This window comes from Myxocyprinus asiaticus, chromosome 41 (assembly GCF_019703515.2).
Source record: "Myxocyprinus asiaticus isolate MX2 ecotype Aquarium Trade chromosome 41, UBuf_Myxa_2, whole genome shotgun sequence".
NCBI lineage: Eukaryota > Metazoa > Chordata > Actinopteri > Cypriniformes > Catostomidae > Myxocyprinus > Myxocyprinus asiaticus.
Window position 1 is genome coordinate 6207474 of NC_059384.1, and position 20484 is coordinate 6227957.

Here is a 20484-nt window from a genome sequence, read left to right on the forward strand (position 1 = left end):
TAGCACAAGCTTATGTCTCTGTGGAGACTTAATTTTGTGGTATCTTCTTGGTTACCAAAGGTTCTTTATTTCATTCGATTGTTTTTTATGCTGCTAGTGGTTAAAGCATTTATGTACAATCTCAAAAAAACAGTTTGAATATTAGTGGTACTAGTCTGTACATTATTAGTTACATATATTAGTCTGTACATTATAACAAACTTTTGGCTGCCAGTGAATATATACATATATATATATATATACATATACGCTGGTGGCCAAAAGTTTGGAATAATGTACAGATTTTGCTGTTATGGAAAGAAATTGGTACTTTTATTCACCAAAGTGGCATTCAACTGATCACAATGTATAGTCAGGACATTAATAACGTGAAAAATTAAAATTACAATAAAAAATATTTAAAAAAAACTATAAAGAGTTCTCATCAAAAAATCCTCCACGTGCAGCAATGACAGCTTTGCAGATTCTTGGCATTCTAGCTGTCAGTTTGTCCAGATACTCAGGTGACATTTCACCCCACACTTCCTGTAGCACTTGCCATAGATGTGACTGTCTTGTCAGGCACTTCTCACACACCTTACAGTCTAGCTGATCCCACAAAAGCTCAATGAGGTTAAGATCCATAACACTCTTTTCCAATTATCTGTTGTCCAATGTCTGTGTTTCTTTGCACACTCTGAACTTTTCTTTTTGTTTTTCTGTTTCAAAAGTGGCTTTTTCTTTGCAATTCTTCCCATAAGGCCTGCACCACCCATCTCTTTACTGTTGTACATGAAACTGGTGTTGAGTGGGTAGAATTCAATGAAGCTGTCAGCTGATGACATGTGAGGTGTCTATTTCTCAAACTAGAGACTCTGATGTACTTATCCTCTTGTTTAGTTGGTCATCTGGCCTTCCACATCTCTTTCTGTCCTTGTTAGAGCCAGTTGTCCTTTGTCTTTGAAGACTGTAGTGTACTCCTTTGTATGAAATCTTCAGTTTTTTGGCAATTTCAAGCATTGTATAGTCTTCATTCCTCAAAACAATGATTGACTGACGAGTTTCTAGAGAAATCTGTTTCTTTTTTGCCATTTTTGACCTAATATTGACCATAAAACATGCCAGTCTATTGCATACTGTGGCAACTCAAAAACAAACACAAAGACAATATTAAGTTTCATTTAACGAACCAAATAACTTTCAACTGTGTTTGATATAATGGCAAGTGATTTTCTTGTACCAAATTAGCAATTTAGCATGATTACTCAAGGATAAGGTGTTGGAGTGGTGGCTGCTGGAAATGGGGCCTGTCTAGATTTGATCAAAATGACTTCTTTCAAATAGTGATGGTGCTGTTTTTTACATCAGTAATGTCCTGACTATACTTTCAGTTGAATGCCACTTTGGTGAATGAAAGTACCAATTTCCTTCCGAAACGGCAAAATCTGTACATTATTCCATTATTTCGCCAGTGTGTGTGTGTGTGTATGTATGTATGTATCTATGTGTGTATATATACATAAATATATATACACATACACACACACACATATATATATATATATATATATAAATATCGCAATATCCAATTACATCTGCAACCCCTGGCTGAGGGATCGGTGAATATTCTTGCTTTAATGGTTTTGCATTGAAAATGGCATTTATTTAAAAAATGAAAAACTTAAATCAGATACATTTCTAAATTCAAATTGCACTCCAAACAAAACGAAAAAGCAATTAAAATAACGAAGTGATAAAAAAAAAATATATATATATATATATATATATATACACACACACATAAGTAACCACCTTTCCATTTACCGTCAGGCAAGTCTCCGTCTAAACATGCAGGCAGAAAATTACTTACACAAATGAAGACATAAAAACAATTGTAAATGTAAAAATAATAATTATAATGATGATAATAATCACTGAAATATAAATCATGGTTTGAGGCGAATGTGTTTTTGTATTATTTTAAGTTTTAATCACAGATGTATAGGCTGCACAGTTGTGGTCACAATGAACTGCTCTGTGGAAATAAAGTGAACTGAACTCAAAACACCTCCTGAGCTGAGATGTCTGAGGTCATTTGCAGCACTCAAAGACAATACTGTTCTTGCAAAAAAAAATAAAAAATGAAGAAGACAGAAACAAAGAAAGAGTGAGAACCTTGTACATGCATGTGTTCCACGAGACTGTACGCCTCCGAACAAACAGCGTGTCATACATGCGCATAGACGGCTTTTCTGTCATCAGTTCTTAAAAATATAATAAAATGTGTTTCTTCAAGCACGTATCTGTGTGTCTACGGGCAAATTATTTGTCATATAAACTTGATAATGATAATAGCCTAATAATAATAATAATTTAATATATTAATGGGAAAACGAGCCAAATATCGTCTTGACATCGTCAAAGGCATCAGCTATTGGCGATCACTCTGACCATTGTCAATCCCCAAGATCATCGTCTGTCGGCACAACCCTAATGTGCATTTTTCTCTATAACATTTATATCATAAACATGCTACAACTAGTCGACTAATGGCTTAAACTTACGACTACTAGTCGACTTGGAAAATTTTTGGTAGCGGGCAACCCTAGAAATCTGCCCACGCATCTCTTTTGTGTCCATCTAGCCACCTGCTATAGGTAGAGTGCTTTCACGGCACCTAGAAATACATATTACATAACTGTTTATCAAGCAGCAGCATTGTAATCAGGTATAGGTGTTCGTTTTAGACTTCCTCCCATGGTTGCATGGGCTGCGATAATTTGAGAAGCTTTACTGCACTGCAGTCTTGCAGTTTCCTTCAATATTGTAGTTGTCAGGATGGAATTCTCTCAGTCCTGTGTTTACTGCCAGGGTATCAAGGGCTGCCATTTTCTCCTTATATCTGTCTGTCTGTCTGTCTGTCTGTCTTTCGTTTACTGTGTCTCTGTCTGTCTGTCATTATATCTATCGTTCTATCTGTCTATCTATTGTTCTGTTGTTCTATCTATCTATTGGTCTGTCTGTTTTGTCTGTCATTATCTGTCTATCTATCTAGCGTTCTATCGTTCTAAAGCTCTATCTATATATTGTTCTATCTATATGTCTGTCTGTCTATTACTGTATCTATCTGTCTGTCTGTCATTATATCTATCTATCTATGTCTGTTTTTCTGTTACAGTGTCTCTGTCTGTCATTATATCTATCGATCTGTCTGTCTATCTATCTGTCATAAATCTATCTATCTATCTATTTATCTGTCTATCTGTCTGTCTGTCTGTCTGTTTTTCTATTACAGTGTCTCTGTCTGTCTGTCATTATATCTATCTATCTATCTGTCTGTCTGTCTGATTTTCTGTTACTGTGTCTGTCTGTCTGTCATTCTATCTATCTATCTATCTATCTATCTATTTATCTGTCTGTCTGTCTGTCTGTTTTTCTATTACAGTGTCTCTGTCTGTCATTATATCTATCTGTCTATCTATCTATCTGTCTGTCTGTCTGTTTTTCTGTTACTGTGTCTGTCTGTCTGTAATTATATCTATCTATCTATCTGTCTATCTATTTATCTGTCTGTCTGTCTGTTTTTCTATTACAGTGTCTCTGTCTGTCATTATCTATCTATCTGTCTATCTATCTATCTATCTATCTATCTGTCTGTCTGTCTGTTTTTCTGTTACTGTGTCTGTCTGTCTGTCATTATATCTATCTGTCTGTCTGTCTGTCTGTCTGTCTGTCTATTGTTCTATCGTTCTATCTATTTATCGGTCTGTCTGTCTGTCTTGTCTGTCTGTCATTCCTCTATCTGTCTCACTGTCTGTTTTTCTGTTACTCTGTCTGTCTATTATATCTATCTATCTATCTATATCTATCTATCTATTTATCTGTCTATCTGTCTGTGTCTGTCTGTCTGTCTGTCTGTCTGTTTTTCTGTTACTGTGTCTCTGTCTGTCTGTCATTATATCTATCTGTCTGTCTGTCTTGTCTGTCTGTCATTCCTCTATCTGTCTGACTGTCTGTTTTTCTGTTACTCTGTCTGTCTGTCTGTTATTATATCTATCTGTCTATCTATCTGTCTATCTATCTATCTATCTGTCTGTCTGTCATCATATCTGTCTGTCATCATATCTGTCTATCCATCTATCATTGTTCTATTTAACTATCGTTCTATCTATCTGTCTGTGTCCATTCATCCATTCCATTCTTTTTCCATTCATCTATCTATTTACTGTAGACATCATCTATCTGTTTACCAGCACTGGCACGCGGAGGGGTAATCACTGGCACGCCAGCGATGGCGAGAGAGGAGTAGACTATTTTATTTATATAATATCTGCACCTGCATTCCAATCTACATCTTGATGAAATCCTTCCTCATGATTATACAGCGTGTTTTCATGAGCTGAATGGAAGACTAAACAAAAAGTTAAAATGTGACGAGACTGCAGTATACCCAACAGACTCGTGTAGCGCGTGCAATCCATTCACACATCACGAGCCAGCAGTGCTTCACGTTCGGATAATCGCACGAGTAAACGCTCCCGCTTTGCCTCGGTCAGGCTGCATGGATGACAGCCTACATTCCGTGTTTCATTTGTTTCTTTTTGTTTTCAGAACAACATGTGATGTAATAAGGAAAACACCACTATTAATCCTTGATATTTCCAACTCAGTATACAGGTGCACCCTCCTTAAACCATAGTCACATTCAAAATTACATTACACGATTAAAAGAGAAAACATAAACCTACATTGTGGGGTTCAAAATTCTTTTCAAGTCTATTCAAAATATTAATTAAACCTGGAAATAAATTTGTAGGATTTTGCAGGTATGATTTACCGAAAAGGGCTTAATAGTTGATTTGCTTGTGATGCGCAAATGGCTTGCACGCTCAGCGCAAGTCTCGTCACACTTTAATAGTGTTTAGTCTCCCATTTAGCTAATGAAAACATGCTGCGTGATCACGAGGAAGGATTGATTGGATGTAGATTGGAATGCAGGTGAGAAAAGCTTCATATAAATGAAATAGACTGCTCCTCTCTTGCTGTTGCTTGCGTGCTAGTGATTACTTGATTACAATGATATAATATAAGACATATTTAAGATTCCACACAATTTTGTGATCAGTAATCAAATAAGCAAATTTGTGACATTAACTGTGTTAACTTATTTTGTATAAAAGGTCAGGTTTTCTTTCACTAAAGCACTTGCCGACCCCTGATCTACAGTATATATAATGCAAAATATAGGGCAATATAGGAAATAATATTTAGGGCTGGTAAGTTTTTTTTTTTTTTACTCATTTGCCATTGGCAAGTGTGGCCAAAAGTACATTTTGGACCCTGACTACAACCCTAATATTAATAGCAATCAGTAGCTTAAAAAATACTTGCAATATTTATGTACTTTGTGTCACAAGTTAGGGATGTGACACTTCAGACATGTTTTTGCCAATACATTACATGACACATATAGTTTACTTAGATTTCATATTTGGAAAACTTGTGGTGTGTGATTGCAGTTGCTCAGAAGGTGGTGGCGCTGAGGAAAAAACAGCAGCTTTCGATTGGTCCTTGTAAATCTCTTCCCAATTCTCCCAGCCACTCATCGGTCCCGGCTGCGTCCATCCCCTCTGTACATCTCAATCAGGTGAGTCCGGGGGCATTTCTGCTGATCTGAGGTCAGTCTCCCTTAGCCAATCCCTTACCTGAAGCAGCAAGTAAGCAAACTGCAAAGTTAATCTCAGAGAGCATTGTTTTAGTTTTTTTAAATGTTTAATGTTATGCTCAAAACTATGGAGGACCAGGACTGCCAAAATACAAAATAAATAAATACATAAACATATCTTTAAAGAAATGTAAAGCATGAAAAAAGTGTACATATAAATAAATACATTTTAAAATCTGACATAAATGAGTATTAATAGTTTTATTACCTTATTTATGTATTATTGTATTTATTTCCATATTTGAATGTATTTCCACATGTATTTATTCCCTAATTTGTTTTTCTACATTTATTTATTTTTACATGTATTTATTTGAACATTTATTTATTTATACATGTATATATGTCCATATTTATTTATTTCTTTCTAAAAAAAAATATTTCCACATTTATTTCTACATTTCTGTGTCTGTATGGTAATGAGGAGGCGTGCTTTCCGCTTCAGGCACAGCAATCGAGCTTGGAGTGCTCCAGAGTGAAGCTTGGAGGTCACAGTGACATCTTGTGGTTGACAAAATGAAATGCACAGACGGGTGTGTACGTGAATTGAGAAACTGTAAAATGTACCTGTGAGTAGAGAGAGCAGAAAGTCAAATAGGAAATGAATTGTCTATATTGAAAGAATGACTTACACTGTAGGTGGGCAAAATGACCAAAATCTTGTATCACTACTGTTTAACTAATTTTATATCTATGAAATTCTGTGTACCTAGAGTAACCATACCTGTACAGACTAAAATGTTCGGGACACTGCTGAATACTTTGGCAGATAAATTAAACAGAAACTCATCTTCAGCAAATCTGATAACAGACACTTTGATATGACAAAAAGCAGTGCATGCACGTGAAATGATCCAGTATCCAATTTTATGCAAACGGGTGGATGTTGGCGATAGAAGCTTGCCTTCATTCAGGGCCGCCACGTATAGCTGAAGTAGGCAGTTCACGTTCTGTAGACAGTTCACGCTGTGGATGTACTGATATGCCTCCGTGCTCATGAAACTCCAAGAGACAACACAAAGTCATTAAAAATATCTCTGTACGACACCTCTGGCCATCTTTTCGTGTCTTTCACCTATTGTGTTGTTCTTCAGGTGAGTAGATATTTTGAGTATTAAACTGGAACGGGGAAGGGGTGCAACTGTATTTATACACACACATACACGCATAATTTTCTTTCCCCAAACCACATACACACACATTTGAAAATGTTTTATTTTATATTCCGTTTACAACTATTTTAATCACATTTAAGCCTCTAAAAAATGTAGGGTGACAAATTAATTTTAAAAAGTACGGTTGTAATTTTCGTTAATGTTATGAAATTGCATGTAATATAATACGAGCTGTCACTGTTGGAAATTTCATGTCAACTACACATTTTAACACAAATTATTAACAAGTTGAAACAAAAATTAAGCAGAATTACATGTATAACAATTACACGCTTGTATCATGAAAAAGTGCAGTGTGTCACAGCTGTCTGAATGTGATCTGCCAGGTCCAGTTTACCTCCGAGAGTGTCGAAAAAACAAACATTTACAGTGACAGAAAAAACACCTCATAAGCATTTTCACGTATAGGAGGGGAGGTGTAGACTCACACCATCAACTCTTGATGAAAAATACTTTCTGTGCTCCCACAAGTAATCCATTATGATTGACTCAGTAGCTTTAATACAAACAGGAAGTTAGATGGCAAAATTCGGAAGAGGAGCGGGGCTGAATAAGGTGCATAAGTCATTCATTCAATACAGACAATTTCCTATTTGACTTTCTGCTCTCTCTACTCAGTTACATTTTACAATTTCTTAATGCCCGTACACACCCATCTGTGCATTTCATTTTGTCAACCACAAGATGTCACTGTGACCTCCAAGCTCCACTCTGGAGCACTCCAAGCTCGATTGCTGTGCCTGAATTGGAAAGCACGCCCCCTCATTAAAGACACAGAAATGTATAAATAAATGCATGTGGAAATACATAAATATGGACATATATACATTTATAAATAAATACATGTAAAAATAAATACATGTAGAAAAAAGTAAATCTGGAAATAAATGCGTGTGGAAATACATTAATATGGAAATAAATAAATACAATAATTCATAAATAAGGAAATAAAAGTTTAAAAATGTATTTATGTCAGATTTTAACATTTATTTATATATATACACTTCATGTTTTCATTTCTTTAAATATATACTGTATTTATGTATTTATTTATTTTGTATTTTGGTAATCCTTAATATTATGTTCATAGTGTCTCTCTTGCTCTCTTCTCGTTTTTCTCTTCTTGATTTGCTTTTTTCCAAAACATTTTTTTTTGCCTCTCTCTCTCTCTCTCTCTCTCTCTATCTGTCTGTCTGCATCTCTGTCTGTCTGTCATTCTGTCTGTCTTCATTCTATCTGTCTATCTATCTATCATTGTATCTGTCTGTCTGTCGTTCTTCCTGTCTGTCTTCTTCTGTCTGTCTGCTCTGTCTATCTATCGTTCTGTCTGTCTTCCTATCGTTCTGTGTATCTGTCTTTCGGTCTGTCTATCTATCACTCTCTCTCCCTCTCTTTTTTCTTTCTTTATTTCTTTTTTTTCTGTCAGGCTGCCAATGGAGGAGGCGCGTTTAGCGACTACTCCTCTTCCGTTCCCTCCACCCCCAGTATAAGCCAGAGGGAGATGCGCATCGAGACAGTGGCCGCCTCCAACACTCCCACGCCCATCCGCAAACAGTCCAAACGGCGCTCCAACATCTTCACAGTAAGTATGAGGCAGCTAATGCAGAGCACCCCGCATTCCCACTACTGAGAGTGCTCGACTTCCCCTAACTGCAGACGATGGCCGATAAGCTAGAGAGAAGCCGTTTCCTAGGTCTGCAGTGAGTGGATCTGCCCTTAGGTACCCTCGCCATCACCCCCTTAGGGCAGTGGAGGGCAAAGCCAGAGAGTGTTATACCATCTATGATCACAAGAGGGAGGTATGGAGCTAAGTGTAACCAAATTTCTCCTGCCTCTGCTACCACAGAAGCGCATGACCACATGCTTTTTATAGCTATATATTTCAGTAAATGCAGGGAAGCGAGAAACAAAACGATGATGGATATTTAGAAAAAGGAATATGCTTTGATTTACATCTAATTATTTTAGCGTGTAGATTTGTTAAAACTTCTTTTACAATACACTGTAAATTTCAAAGCTTTACATGGAGGGAAATTCGCTTTTTATATATCTGGATTTGAATAGCCGACCTGCCCTCCCCAATACTTCTTTACGAAAAGACCTTGCTGAGATATTCTCCAATCCCTTCCTGATTTCACTGTCAATCAGCAAAATTCCCAAGCAAGCCCCACCCCCTTTTCTTCTTTAACAGACATTCACCTAGCGTGACTTTCCAGACACAGAGAGGCAGAGCCACATACAGTGTACTAGCCAATCTCCTTTAATCAGGTCACCCCCACAACCAATCAAATTTGTCCCCATTACACCCCCACCCCAATCAGAAGGATCCCGTAAGGTGATTGGCTGCAGCAGTGGCGGCTCTTTGTGCTAGCTTGCCCTGTCCTTTCTCTCCCTCCCTCCCTGCTAGGTAGTGTCTAACCACGTCCACACGAGACACGAGGCTCTGCCGATGCGTGTAACGGAGCCGAAGCACGCCACCTACCCCGTCTGGGTGCCCGAGTGGCAGAGCGAACGGGAGTTTCAACTCATGACCTTCTGAGGAGCCGGCAACCAGACTTACGGGTGGGCGGAGAGAATAGGAGGGAGGGAGGGACAGTGGGAGGAGTCTGAAGAAAAGAGGAGGGGCCAGTGAGCCTCTCTACAACGTTTGGAGCATCTCAGAACAGCTGGAGAGATGTGATGACCGATAACGCCTGAATCGTTCATTAATTCCCCCGTCAACATGTCTAACCTGTCATTTCATTTGCAATTGGATCAGTTTAGCCACTCCAAGGAAACTTTTCAGAAATATCATGTGTAAAATGAGGAAAGTCTTCGTTTTGTGATTATTATGTTAGATATTCTGTTTTTGTTCTAAGAGTGGCCTTATAATCATGCACTCCTTTTTATTATAGTGAATGAGTAACTTTAAATTCGGTAACCGTTACTAGACTACAGCATTTAGCTTTTCAAAACAAAAAGTTTGAATTTGGACTGTCACTTTAAAAAAAAAAGAAGGCAAATTTCAAATTTAAATGCCAATAAATTGAGGTAAAACATCTTGTCAATATGTAAGGAAATTGAACACATACTAAGATGGATCATTAAATATGTTTTATTTCAACTGCAGCTATACAACCAACATACTTTTGTTACATACTGAATAAAAAGAATTTGATTTTACTTAGATTTTAAAGAAAGACAATTTAAAGGGATCTTTCAGCCAAAAATTACTAATTCTGTCATCAGATACTCACTTTCTTATCATTTCAAACCTATTCCAAAGCACTTTAAGTTGATCTGTTGCATACAATGAAAGTGGATGGGGACCAGCGACATACATAGTCACCATTCACTTTCATTGTATGGAAAAGACAAGCTTGGACATTCTGCCAGACTACTCCTTTTTGTCTTTTTTGCTAGAAAGTACGGGTTTGGAACGACATGAGGGTAAGTAAATGATGACAGATTTAGTATTTATATATATTTATTTATTTATTTATTTTTGTTGCTGGATGAACTATCCCTTTAAATATTCTGTTTATGAAATAAAAATAACTTAATTTAAAAAAAATGAAAGATATAAAAAGATATAATATAAAAAGAACAGTTTGCCAATTTAGTAATGTTTCCTATCTCTCCATAATTCATAACACTCGCCAATGCTCTCATTAATATCATTTCATAAGTGTGTGTCTTTGCCACTAGATGTCAGCAGAGGACAGGAAACCATGCACAGTGCTTCCATGATACTTAAAACGACCATTCTGATATTTGTGTCATTGGTCTTGATGTGGCGTCTGTTAATTTTTTCATTATATGAAAAGCACAGGAAGACAGAAAGATGTTTATATTTCATTTCTCAAAACATCATTACATTTTGCCCTGTAAAAAGCCAATAATCATTTAACGAACCTGCAATCATATCTACCATCATCTCCTATGTAGATGTCTTATAATTTTTCGGGTCTATTTCTTTATTTTATTTATTTTGCCCATTTTTGTCTTCTGTTCACGCCCCGTGACCAAAGTGTTAAACTGTTTTTGTCAATATTTCCAGATTTGTTCTTCTGTTTCCAACCTATCTTCAACTAAAAGGGCTTTCCAGCTTCTTCTCAATTAGACGAGCCCTTTGATGGTTGGAGGCACTGCTTTTCCCCAATTGCCCCACATTGCATCATAGGTATCACTATGGCTTTCTTGGACAAATGCCCCCCCCCCCCCCACCAGGACAGAAAAAGACAATTTTCGAATTTGCGTTACATGAAAACATTGAACTGAATCATAATCAGTCATTTTATTGCTAATTGTTTGGCCTAAACGGAACAGTCCCGGACAATAGCCATCAACAACAGCCTGTGACCCAAATTTAAAAAAGTTAACAAAAAAACACCCCAGGATGCTTTTTAACTCCTATCCTAACGGACTCGAATGACTCTGACGGAACTATACTCTGTCTTTTGCGGTAATCACGAACACATGGAGGAGATTTGCCAAGATATTCTCTGTTTTTTTGTTTTTCCTTCTTTTCCTATTTCTTTATTTTCCTTTTTCATTTTTGGCTGTCCTTGTTTTGAGTTCTGTGTCTGAGACGAAATTGAGCATGGGTGAAATCTTAGCTGGGTGACAGTTTGTAGATAGTCACACTTGACGCTGAACGCAACAAATGGCGCTTCGTGCACTTCGTAAACGTCTCTGTTTCGCCTTTATTAACAAGACTGCAGCTTTGTAAACCACGTCATACTCAAATGTGATGCTAGTCCAGGCCTCGATGCTGCATAAGTCGGTATAGCAACGGATCCCTCAACCAAAAGATGTGAATCCAGATGGGTGACATAGCTTTTGTTTGTGTTGACATCACATTATGTTATGATTCGTTTATAAAGCTGCATTGTTTAGTTGGTACCAGTGTCACAGCGATGTCCAAGTGCCATTTGTGTGCGTCCGGTGTTAAGTTTGAAAATGCATTATGAAGGCCTTCATAAAAGTAGAGGAGCATAGGGACGTATTGAAAGTATCGTATTTACAAAACGGTTAAGAAATGACGTGTTGCACCGACCTGTATGAATGTAGTATCTATTTGTGACCCATAATGTTTTTTTTTTTAATTGTTTGCTTAGTAATTTTTTATTTCATGACGATGTGGTAAGATGAAACTGTTCCATGCATTGCACACTGTTTTCATTTTTTATATCATTCAATAATGGACAAATATAGACTGCCGTATATCTTGTATTCATTTGATTTACAATGGTATTCTATAGAAAGTATATTCTATACATATATGAGAAATATGAAACAGCGCCTCTAGTCAAATTCTCTCTTGTGGGAACTGCAATGTGTGGCTCTGCCTGTTGACTATTTCCACGTAAACCTGTGATTTGTATGGTGTCTGTATATATCAAAACGAAATAAACTGTTGAAAAATATACATCAGCCTAGTTTATTTGAGTTGATGATATGCGAGCGAGCGTTTCATCCTGTTTTGTATGAGACCATGACGTTGTTTGTCGGGTATGAGTGCTTAGTCATGTTGTATTGTGTGTGTTTCTGGTTCATTTTTGGTTCAAATGAAGTTTTATGAGAAAATGAGTTAACTAAAATACTTATTTTTTCCTTAACAGCATTTTCTAGCCTCTTTTTCCAAGCAAAGACGTCCTCAAATCCAGAATTGAGACGTGCAAATTCATTTCCTGCACATTTTCTTCTGTTTTTGCTCGTTTGAAATGCTTTTGTGAAAATGTAACCCTAATTCTGCATATTTTCTTGTACAACCTGTATGTTTTTAGCGGATTTGCACGATTCAACAGGTGGAGGCCTCGTACCGTCGAAACGACGTGGCGTAATAATTTCTTTCCATTTTTCCCCTTCTAACTTGTCTTAACTTTCTTGTATTTTTTTATAAGTTTGTATTTATTGTTGTTGCATTGTTTGAATTTCCTGCACTGATGGTTCTGTGGTTGGTAAAGCCACAGGGAGGCGCCAAAGATTTTAAAAAGAGAGCTCTCGGGGGGTTTAGTTATTGGTTGAATTTGATATTATTCGTTGTTGTTTTGTGTGTCTGTCTGGTCTGTTGTATATTTTGTGTAAATCTCTCTCTATATATACTGCACGCTCAGTGTGCTGCTGTATGTTTGCATTGTTCTGCTTGCGCGTTATTTGGGCCTCTCGAGAATTTTATTTTCCATTTTGCAATTTATGTTGTCCCCCACAACATACCAACACACACTTCACTGCACACGCACACACACTAGAGATAAGGTACAACTCTTACACAACTTCACACCCCTCCCTACCTCCAGGAATGTTCATGGATGGTTCCTCGTACTGACTGATTGTCTTGTTTCTTTGCAGTCACGGAAAGCCAGTGAGCAGGCAAAGAGCATTGAGAGTAAAACTGACAGTATAGGCAGTGGAAGGGCCATACCCATCAAACAGGTACGTGCCCTCATTTGTGCGCTCATTAAATGAGGTGAGTACGCTGCTTTAGGGCGAGAATGTATGCTGCTTATGAGGATTAGTGAAATGTCAGTAACGTAAAGCGTGCACCCAAAAATGAAAATTCTGTCATCATTTTCTCACCCTAATGCTGTTCCAAACCGATATGACTTTCTTTCTCCCATGAAACACAAAAGAAGAAGGTTAACTTTGGTCAGCATCCACTTCCATTGCAACTTTTTTCCATTCATTGACAGTGAATGGTGACTGAGGCTAACAATCTGCCTAACATCTTTTATTTTCCATGGAGGAGAGAAGGTCATACAGGTTTGGAACAACATGACTGTGAGTAAATGATAGAATTTCCATTTTGTGGTGAACTGTATCTCTTTAAACAGTTCAAGTTTTTTGATCAAATTGATCGTGATTGTTTGGGGCCCCACTCGCTCAGTCAGTTCCTCTGTGCAACCAACAGATGTCAGTGTAACACAATGTTATTAGGTTTACATACAGTTGTACTATCTAACCTGTTGGATGTGGTGATGTCAGTTGGTACAGAAAGATATTCAGGTACTTAATAACACAATAATTTGGCAACAAAGAAGAGGCTAAAATATTTCATTTTAAATTTTTGTGTGAATTATGTGTCACGTAAGTAATAGAAAGTTGTTATTCTGTTCTTTTCATGTTTAACAAATTAACGTTACAGTATGAAAATTTACTGTCTAAAAATCCTCAAACATCTGATGTTGGATGTATTTTAAAATGACAAACTGAGGTATTATTCATGTCGAGGAATTGTGCATTGACACATTTCATTAATTGATGAGGAATGATTATTTAAAAAGATTTTAGAATCTTATTTAAGCATAGCTAATGTGTAAAACATTCTTCCCGAATAGAAAGTTTACATTTGGCCAAACTTTACATTCTGAAAGTGTGAAATTGAGTGTCCATTACTGTCATTATGATGTAGCCTAAGAATTAACACATGTACTTTAAAATAAATAAATAAATAATACATTTCAGTTTGTGGTAATGTGCGGTGGTGGTGGGGGGGGGGTTGACATTGTCTCAAAGTGTTTAAACATTAAGTTTTGTTAATGTACAAAGTTGAACACTTTTAGCACAATATCTTGTTGGATGTCAGAAAGATCTATTGTTGTTTTTCAGGTTTTATCTAGGTAATTAGCAGAAGAGCTTGATGTGGTAATTGTCAGATATTTATTTTTCTTTTATAGAGTTGTTCATTGATGTGTGCTTTCTTTAAGCCTCTGATTCAATTTTAAAATGAACCCTAACCTTAAACTTTAACCCCTGTCAGAGATAAGTGCCATCACATTAAACAGTCATCATCCCAATGACAAGAACAACATGAAACCCCTGACCCTAAAAATGCTTTTAACACAACAGTTTACAAATTGTTCTCCCAAATTACATATAAAATTACATATAATTTATAAATAGTTTATAAAATCTTTTTCAATGGTTTAAAAAAAATCTTAGTACTTTAGAAATACAGTAGTTTGCATATAGTTATCTTTTGCAATTTTGAAATCGTGGTCTTCAAGAAATAGCTTAGAAATAGTTTACAAAAAGTTCACACAAGTAGTAGCGGTTTAAAAAGTTTAGACATAGCTTAAAAATAATGGTTTACAAATTAAGTAGCTTAGAAATAATTGTAAATAGTTTACAAAGTTCCTGAAAGTGATTTACAAATACTATATAAATAGTAGTTAGTAAAAAAAAAGTTTAGGCATAGTGTACAGAAGTTGTTTAGACGTAGTTTCAAATAGTGGTTTGCTCATAAAGTAGCTTAGAAATAGTTTACAAAAATAGTTTACAACCAGTGCTTTACAAATAAAGTAGCTTAAAAATAGTTTACAAAAGTACTTAAGACATAGTATAAAAATAGTGGTTTGCAAATAAAGTAGCTTAGAAATAATTGTAAATAGTTTACAAAGTTCATGAAAGTGATTTAAAAATAGTATCTAAATAGTAGTTAATAAAAAAAAATTTAGACATAGTTTACAAATAGCAGTTTGCAAATAAAGTTGCTTAGAAATAGTTTACAAAAATAGTTTCAACCAGTGCTTTACAAATAAAATAGCTTTAACATAGTTTACAAAAATACTGAAGACGTAGTTTACAAATAGTGATTTACAAATTAAGTATCTTAGAAATAATTGTAAATAGTTTACAAAGTTCATGAAAGTGATTTAGAAATAGTATCTAAATAGTAGTTAATGAGTTTAGTAAAGTTTAGACAGTTTACAAATAGTGGTTTGCGAATAAAGTAGCTTAGAAATAGTTTACAATGGTTGTTTATGGTTAAATGTATTTTTGTTTTTGTTTTCAATTGAAGCATAATTCAGCGTAGTAAGGTGTAATGCAGTTTCTATTGTGCGCTTCGAGAAAAATGTTACAAATAAATGATTCACAAATAATGTAGATAGGATTTGTATGGGTCAAGACAGTACGTTTGTTAAACTATAAATCTAACGTAAATTAATCTAAATCCAATGAAAACCTTATATAAACTAAACTGCTTTTTTCCTTAAAATTAACATATATAAAGTATACATGGATGATACCATTACAATGATAGGGGAGTCTTGTCCTCTTCAGAGTTAGCACATCACACGTCTATATCCTCTGTCAACTTCCTTCATTGTACATCAATTACACTCTAGCTTTCAAGATTATCCCTAAAAGAACAATCATTGTAATCTGTTTGTCTGTAGTGTAGAGTCACAGAGGGAGAAAAGGAGAGAGGGGGGACGCTGGCCATGGTGGTATACCTTTCAATGGAGTTGATTGCCCGGCCAGTCAGGAAGATCAAAGTGCAATGGGAGTATAATTGCCTCCCACTGGGCAAATTACACACTGTGGACCACCCCCCATACCCCTCCCAGTCAGTAAAAATTATAAATAAGAGCAACAATAGCACTGATAGCTCAGGGATGACACAGAGTGACTGTCAACACAAGGCTTTTGTGTTTAATCCTAGTAAGATTCCTCTTTCCTTTCCCTTCCTCTCCTTTACTGACCACAAAGCTGGCCATAATGTTGATAGACATGTCAGTTTGAGCTACAGGAAGACAGAGATCAGTGCCTCTTAGTGTGTCTATAGGTTTAAGAGATGGAGGAAAAGACAGGTGTGTGTGTATTACATAGACTAATGTAAATAACCATGTTTACATTACAACCATTGAATCTCATGAAAACATAACCAGTTCACATTCATCGTAAAAACAAAATGTATTTTGCATGGACAACATGCATGGAAAACTTATTTTGCAAGTTTTGGTTGTGTCGTTATTGTCATGACAATTACGCACACTTACACCCAAATTCTAATTACCGTAATATGTGTGCAAATGTTTTACTTTTGGGTTTATTGAAATTTTTCAATGGTGATTCTTAACACTGTAATACAATAGTTTAATTAAATCAGCATAAATTAAAGGCAGCACAACAGATACTGCCATTATGTATAAATACTTTACAATTTACATATATTTATGTATTTATTTGACTTATAATAGGGCTTAATTTTCTTAATTGTCATGAAAATGTCACAATCCAAATTTTTCATTTTAAAATTATATTATTTAAAGGGATAGTTCACCCAAAAATGAAAAATTCTCTCATCATTTACTCACCCTCATGCCATCCCAGATGTGTATGACTATTTCTTCTGTTGAACACAAACAAAGATTTTCGGAAAAAATGTTTCGGCTCTGTGTGTACATACAATGCAAGTCAATGATGGCCAGAACTTTGAAGGTCCAAAAAGCATATAAAAGCAGCATAAAAGTAATCCATAAGACTCCAGAGGGAAAATCCATATATTCAGAAGTTATATGATAGGTGCAAGGTGAGAAACAGATCAATATTTAAGTCCTTTTTTACTATAGATTTTCCTCCTTGCCATGTAGGTGGCGATATGCACAAATAATGTGAATCGCCAAGACTATGAAAGTGGAGAGTGATAGTAAAAAAAGGACTTAAATATTGATCTGTTTCTCACCCACACCTATCATATCGCTTCAGAAGACATGGATTAAACCACTGAAGTCATATGAATTACTTTTATGCTGCTTTTATATGCTTTTTGGACCTTCTAAGTTCTGGTCACCATTCAGTTGCATTGTATGGACCTACAGAGCTGAGATATTCTTCTAAAAATCTTTGTGTTCAGCAGAAGAAATAAAGTCATACACATCTGAGATGGCATAGTAGGTGATGAGAGAATTTTCATTTTTAGGTGAACTATCCCTTTAAGCAAAATATTTAGTAGCATCATTTTTTAAATTTTTATTTTGCAGTCAAATGTTGACATTTTTTATGAGATTCACCCATTAATTAGAATTTCAAACCTTAACCTATCCCTTTCAAAAAAGTACTGTGGCTGTACTGTGATTGTATCAGATGGTAATATCATGGTGCTGTATATAATAGCCATATTCCTGATGGATAAACATTCATCCAATGCATATTTAAAAAAATAAAACAACAAAAACATGGTATTACCATCTTAGATTAAAAAACAAAACAAAAAAAACCTTGTCCAATACAACATGGTAATACCATGGTACTTTTTTGGTTAGGTACATATTGAACCCAGCATCTCAAAGTCTGACTTAATTATATCAGTCTCACATACAGTATGACAAATTGTAAAATATCTGAATTACAAAGTACACAGAGTGCATTCATTGATTTATTTTTGTACAAATAGCTCATACCCCATAATCTTTCTCTGAGTATTGATGCAAGATGTTCATATTTCTTTTAAGCATTGATCTGTTTCAACACTGTAGGGTGTTGTTTAACTGATCATGTTCATGCATCCATGACTGTTCGAAACAGAAATTACTGCAACATCCATGTACATGAACAGACAAGATGTCATTGCCAAAGATGTCACCTAGCTCTATGTTTTGTTTATTGATATACCAAGCCAATTAGACTTCTGTAGGAACATGGGAGCTATTGAATTAATAATGGAAGGCTAGTGGTGACTATTTTTGCTAATACTACAACATTGTTGAATTACTGATTCTGATTGGTTGACAAATGTTCTAAGGTGTTGATTAGTTTTCTATACTGTAACTGTGCGGCTATAAAGTAGTTTCAGGTGTGTTGACTCAATTACAGTTTCATATCACTTCGACACGTTCTTTCCAAATTCTTGCCAGGTTTCAGATTAACGGAACTTCAAATGCTATAGAAAGGAGGTGTATCTCGGTTTCATGGTGACATGGCAGCATTTGAGCAATTGAGAAAAAACTATTGCTGTTTAGTTTGCAAATAGTAGCTTATAGTACAAACTAGTATTTGTTTGTTATACTAGGTATAGTAGAATAAAATGCATTTTATATTATATAATAATTGTAATATTAATAGGTTATTGAAGGAAGGTTTCAGGTTCAGTACAAGTTCAATCAACAGCTTTTGTGGCATAATGTTGATTACCACAAAAACAAAATAAAAATTCAACTCATCTTATTAAAAAAAATAAATAAATAAAAAAGCAAAAGTTGTTGTTACAGTTGGACATGTACAATAGAAGTGAATGGGGCCAGTCCATAAACATTAAAAAGTATAGTCACAGGATGTAAATATTATACATTTTAACAATTTTAGTGTAACAGATATGTTTAGCAATTTATTTTATTTTACTAAAATCATGTAAACGCAAATAATGTTTGTTCTGTGGCAAATTTGAAATTGTTTATTTTAACATTTATGGACTGACCCCATTTACTTCCATTGTTACTGTTGCTGCAATTATTATTTTTTTATTTTTTATTTTTTTTACTTTTATTTTTTAATAAACAAGGGATGAGTCTAAATGATCTTTGTGGTAATCAACATTTTGCCATTAATGTTGTTGATTTGTGCTTCAGTTGTACTGAACCCGGAACATTCATTTTAATGTTAAATAATAAAGTTAAAAGCACTCCTTTAAAACAACTGTTCCATTGAGGGGGCACCAAAAGTGAACAGGTTTTAAATTGTATTTCTGGAGCGGTTGAGTCGAGTATTTAGGAGAAAATATCCATGAAGAGATCAGATCAAGGCTTGGAGAGGATTAGGGCTTGATTGTCGGGTAAACACCATGATACCCAGTTGACCCCAGGTCAGCGCCTGATGTTTAGCAAGTCGTGTATTCTTCACGTGGATTAGTCCCCTTCGGGTCAGGGCTGGCCAGTTAACACATCAGAGCCCCCCCACTCCCTCAGTCCCAACAGGAAGCGGTTAAAGAGCACAGGAATCTTCCCTAATCCCCTAATTAAGCAAAAACAGGCCATCCAAGCCCCCCCTGTACTCCCTGCTTCCCACCTCTAAACATCTCACTGCACTCCCAGTCCTGGCCGGGCAGTGTTAGTCCTGGCTGGACATAAGGGGATAAGCACTCAGTGAGTGTGTTTTTAAAAGAACAGCGGGATATTGATGGTGAGGCCTTGAGCAGGGGCTGGGACGGAGCCTGGATGCTTTTGAAGAGCGCTGGATCACAGGGTCTAATCCTTGTGCTTGCAAAGGTCTGGGAGAGTTCGCCGGCGCAACAGGCTAAAGATTACACACACAGTCTCGGCACAAATTGGATTTAGCCTCTGCTCTCTCATACCCCCCAAGACCAAAGCACTGATATGAGGATAAGAAAGAGTACCTCGCTAGTGTTAACGAACGAATGTACTGTAGATACAGGTCTCATGAACACTTCAATACGTGATTCATAACTGTCAGTGAGCGCGTTTACATGCACAGGAATACGCTGATTACTGATCAAAAATCAGCTTATTTTAAAAATGACACGTAAGAAACCCGTGTTTACGTGAGATTTGAATTCATTGGACTATTCTCAGCTTTTGACATCAAAACCTAAACAGGCATGCGCACAGCACTTGCGCACATTGGGATAAGCCAGTAAGAACACTGGTAAAGGTCTTTATATCCTATGGGAAATCAGGGTAATGGGCAAAAATTAATCTTTTATTAGGTCTTTTATTAATAAAATACTAGCGGTTTAGAGCACACAGACAAAACACTGTAACGAACTTCGTCTATGTCTTGGAGCGACAGCGCATCACACAGCTCTGGGAGCACTATGTGTGTGCGTTCCTCCATCCTAACTGTGTGTCTTTGCCGTACGGATCTGTAAATATATTTTCAAAAGTG

At 36.0% G+C, this 20484-nt stretch overlaps 1 protein-coding gene across 3 annotated transcripts in view; it reads left to right on the forward strand.

The window, feature by feature from the left end:
• The window catches only part of LOC127432158 (arf-GAP with GTPase, ANK repeat and PH domain-containing protein 3-like), a 234131-nt gene that overhangs the window by 138039 nt on the left and 75608 nt on the right, over positions 1-20484 (forward strand). For all 3 annotated transcript variants that reach the window (XM_051683011.1, XM_051683012.1, XM_051683010.1), the window contains exons 7-9: positions 5499-5626; positions 8306-8461; positions 13213-13296. In XM_051683011.1, coding sequence (XP_051538971.1) covers positions 5499-5626; positions 8306-8461; positions 13213-13296 — 368 coding nt within the window. The remainder of the gene's footprint in view (positions 1-5498; positions 5627-8305; positions 8462-13212; positions 13297-20484) is intronic.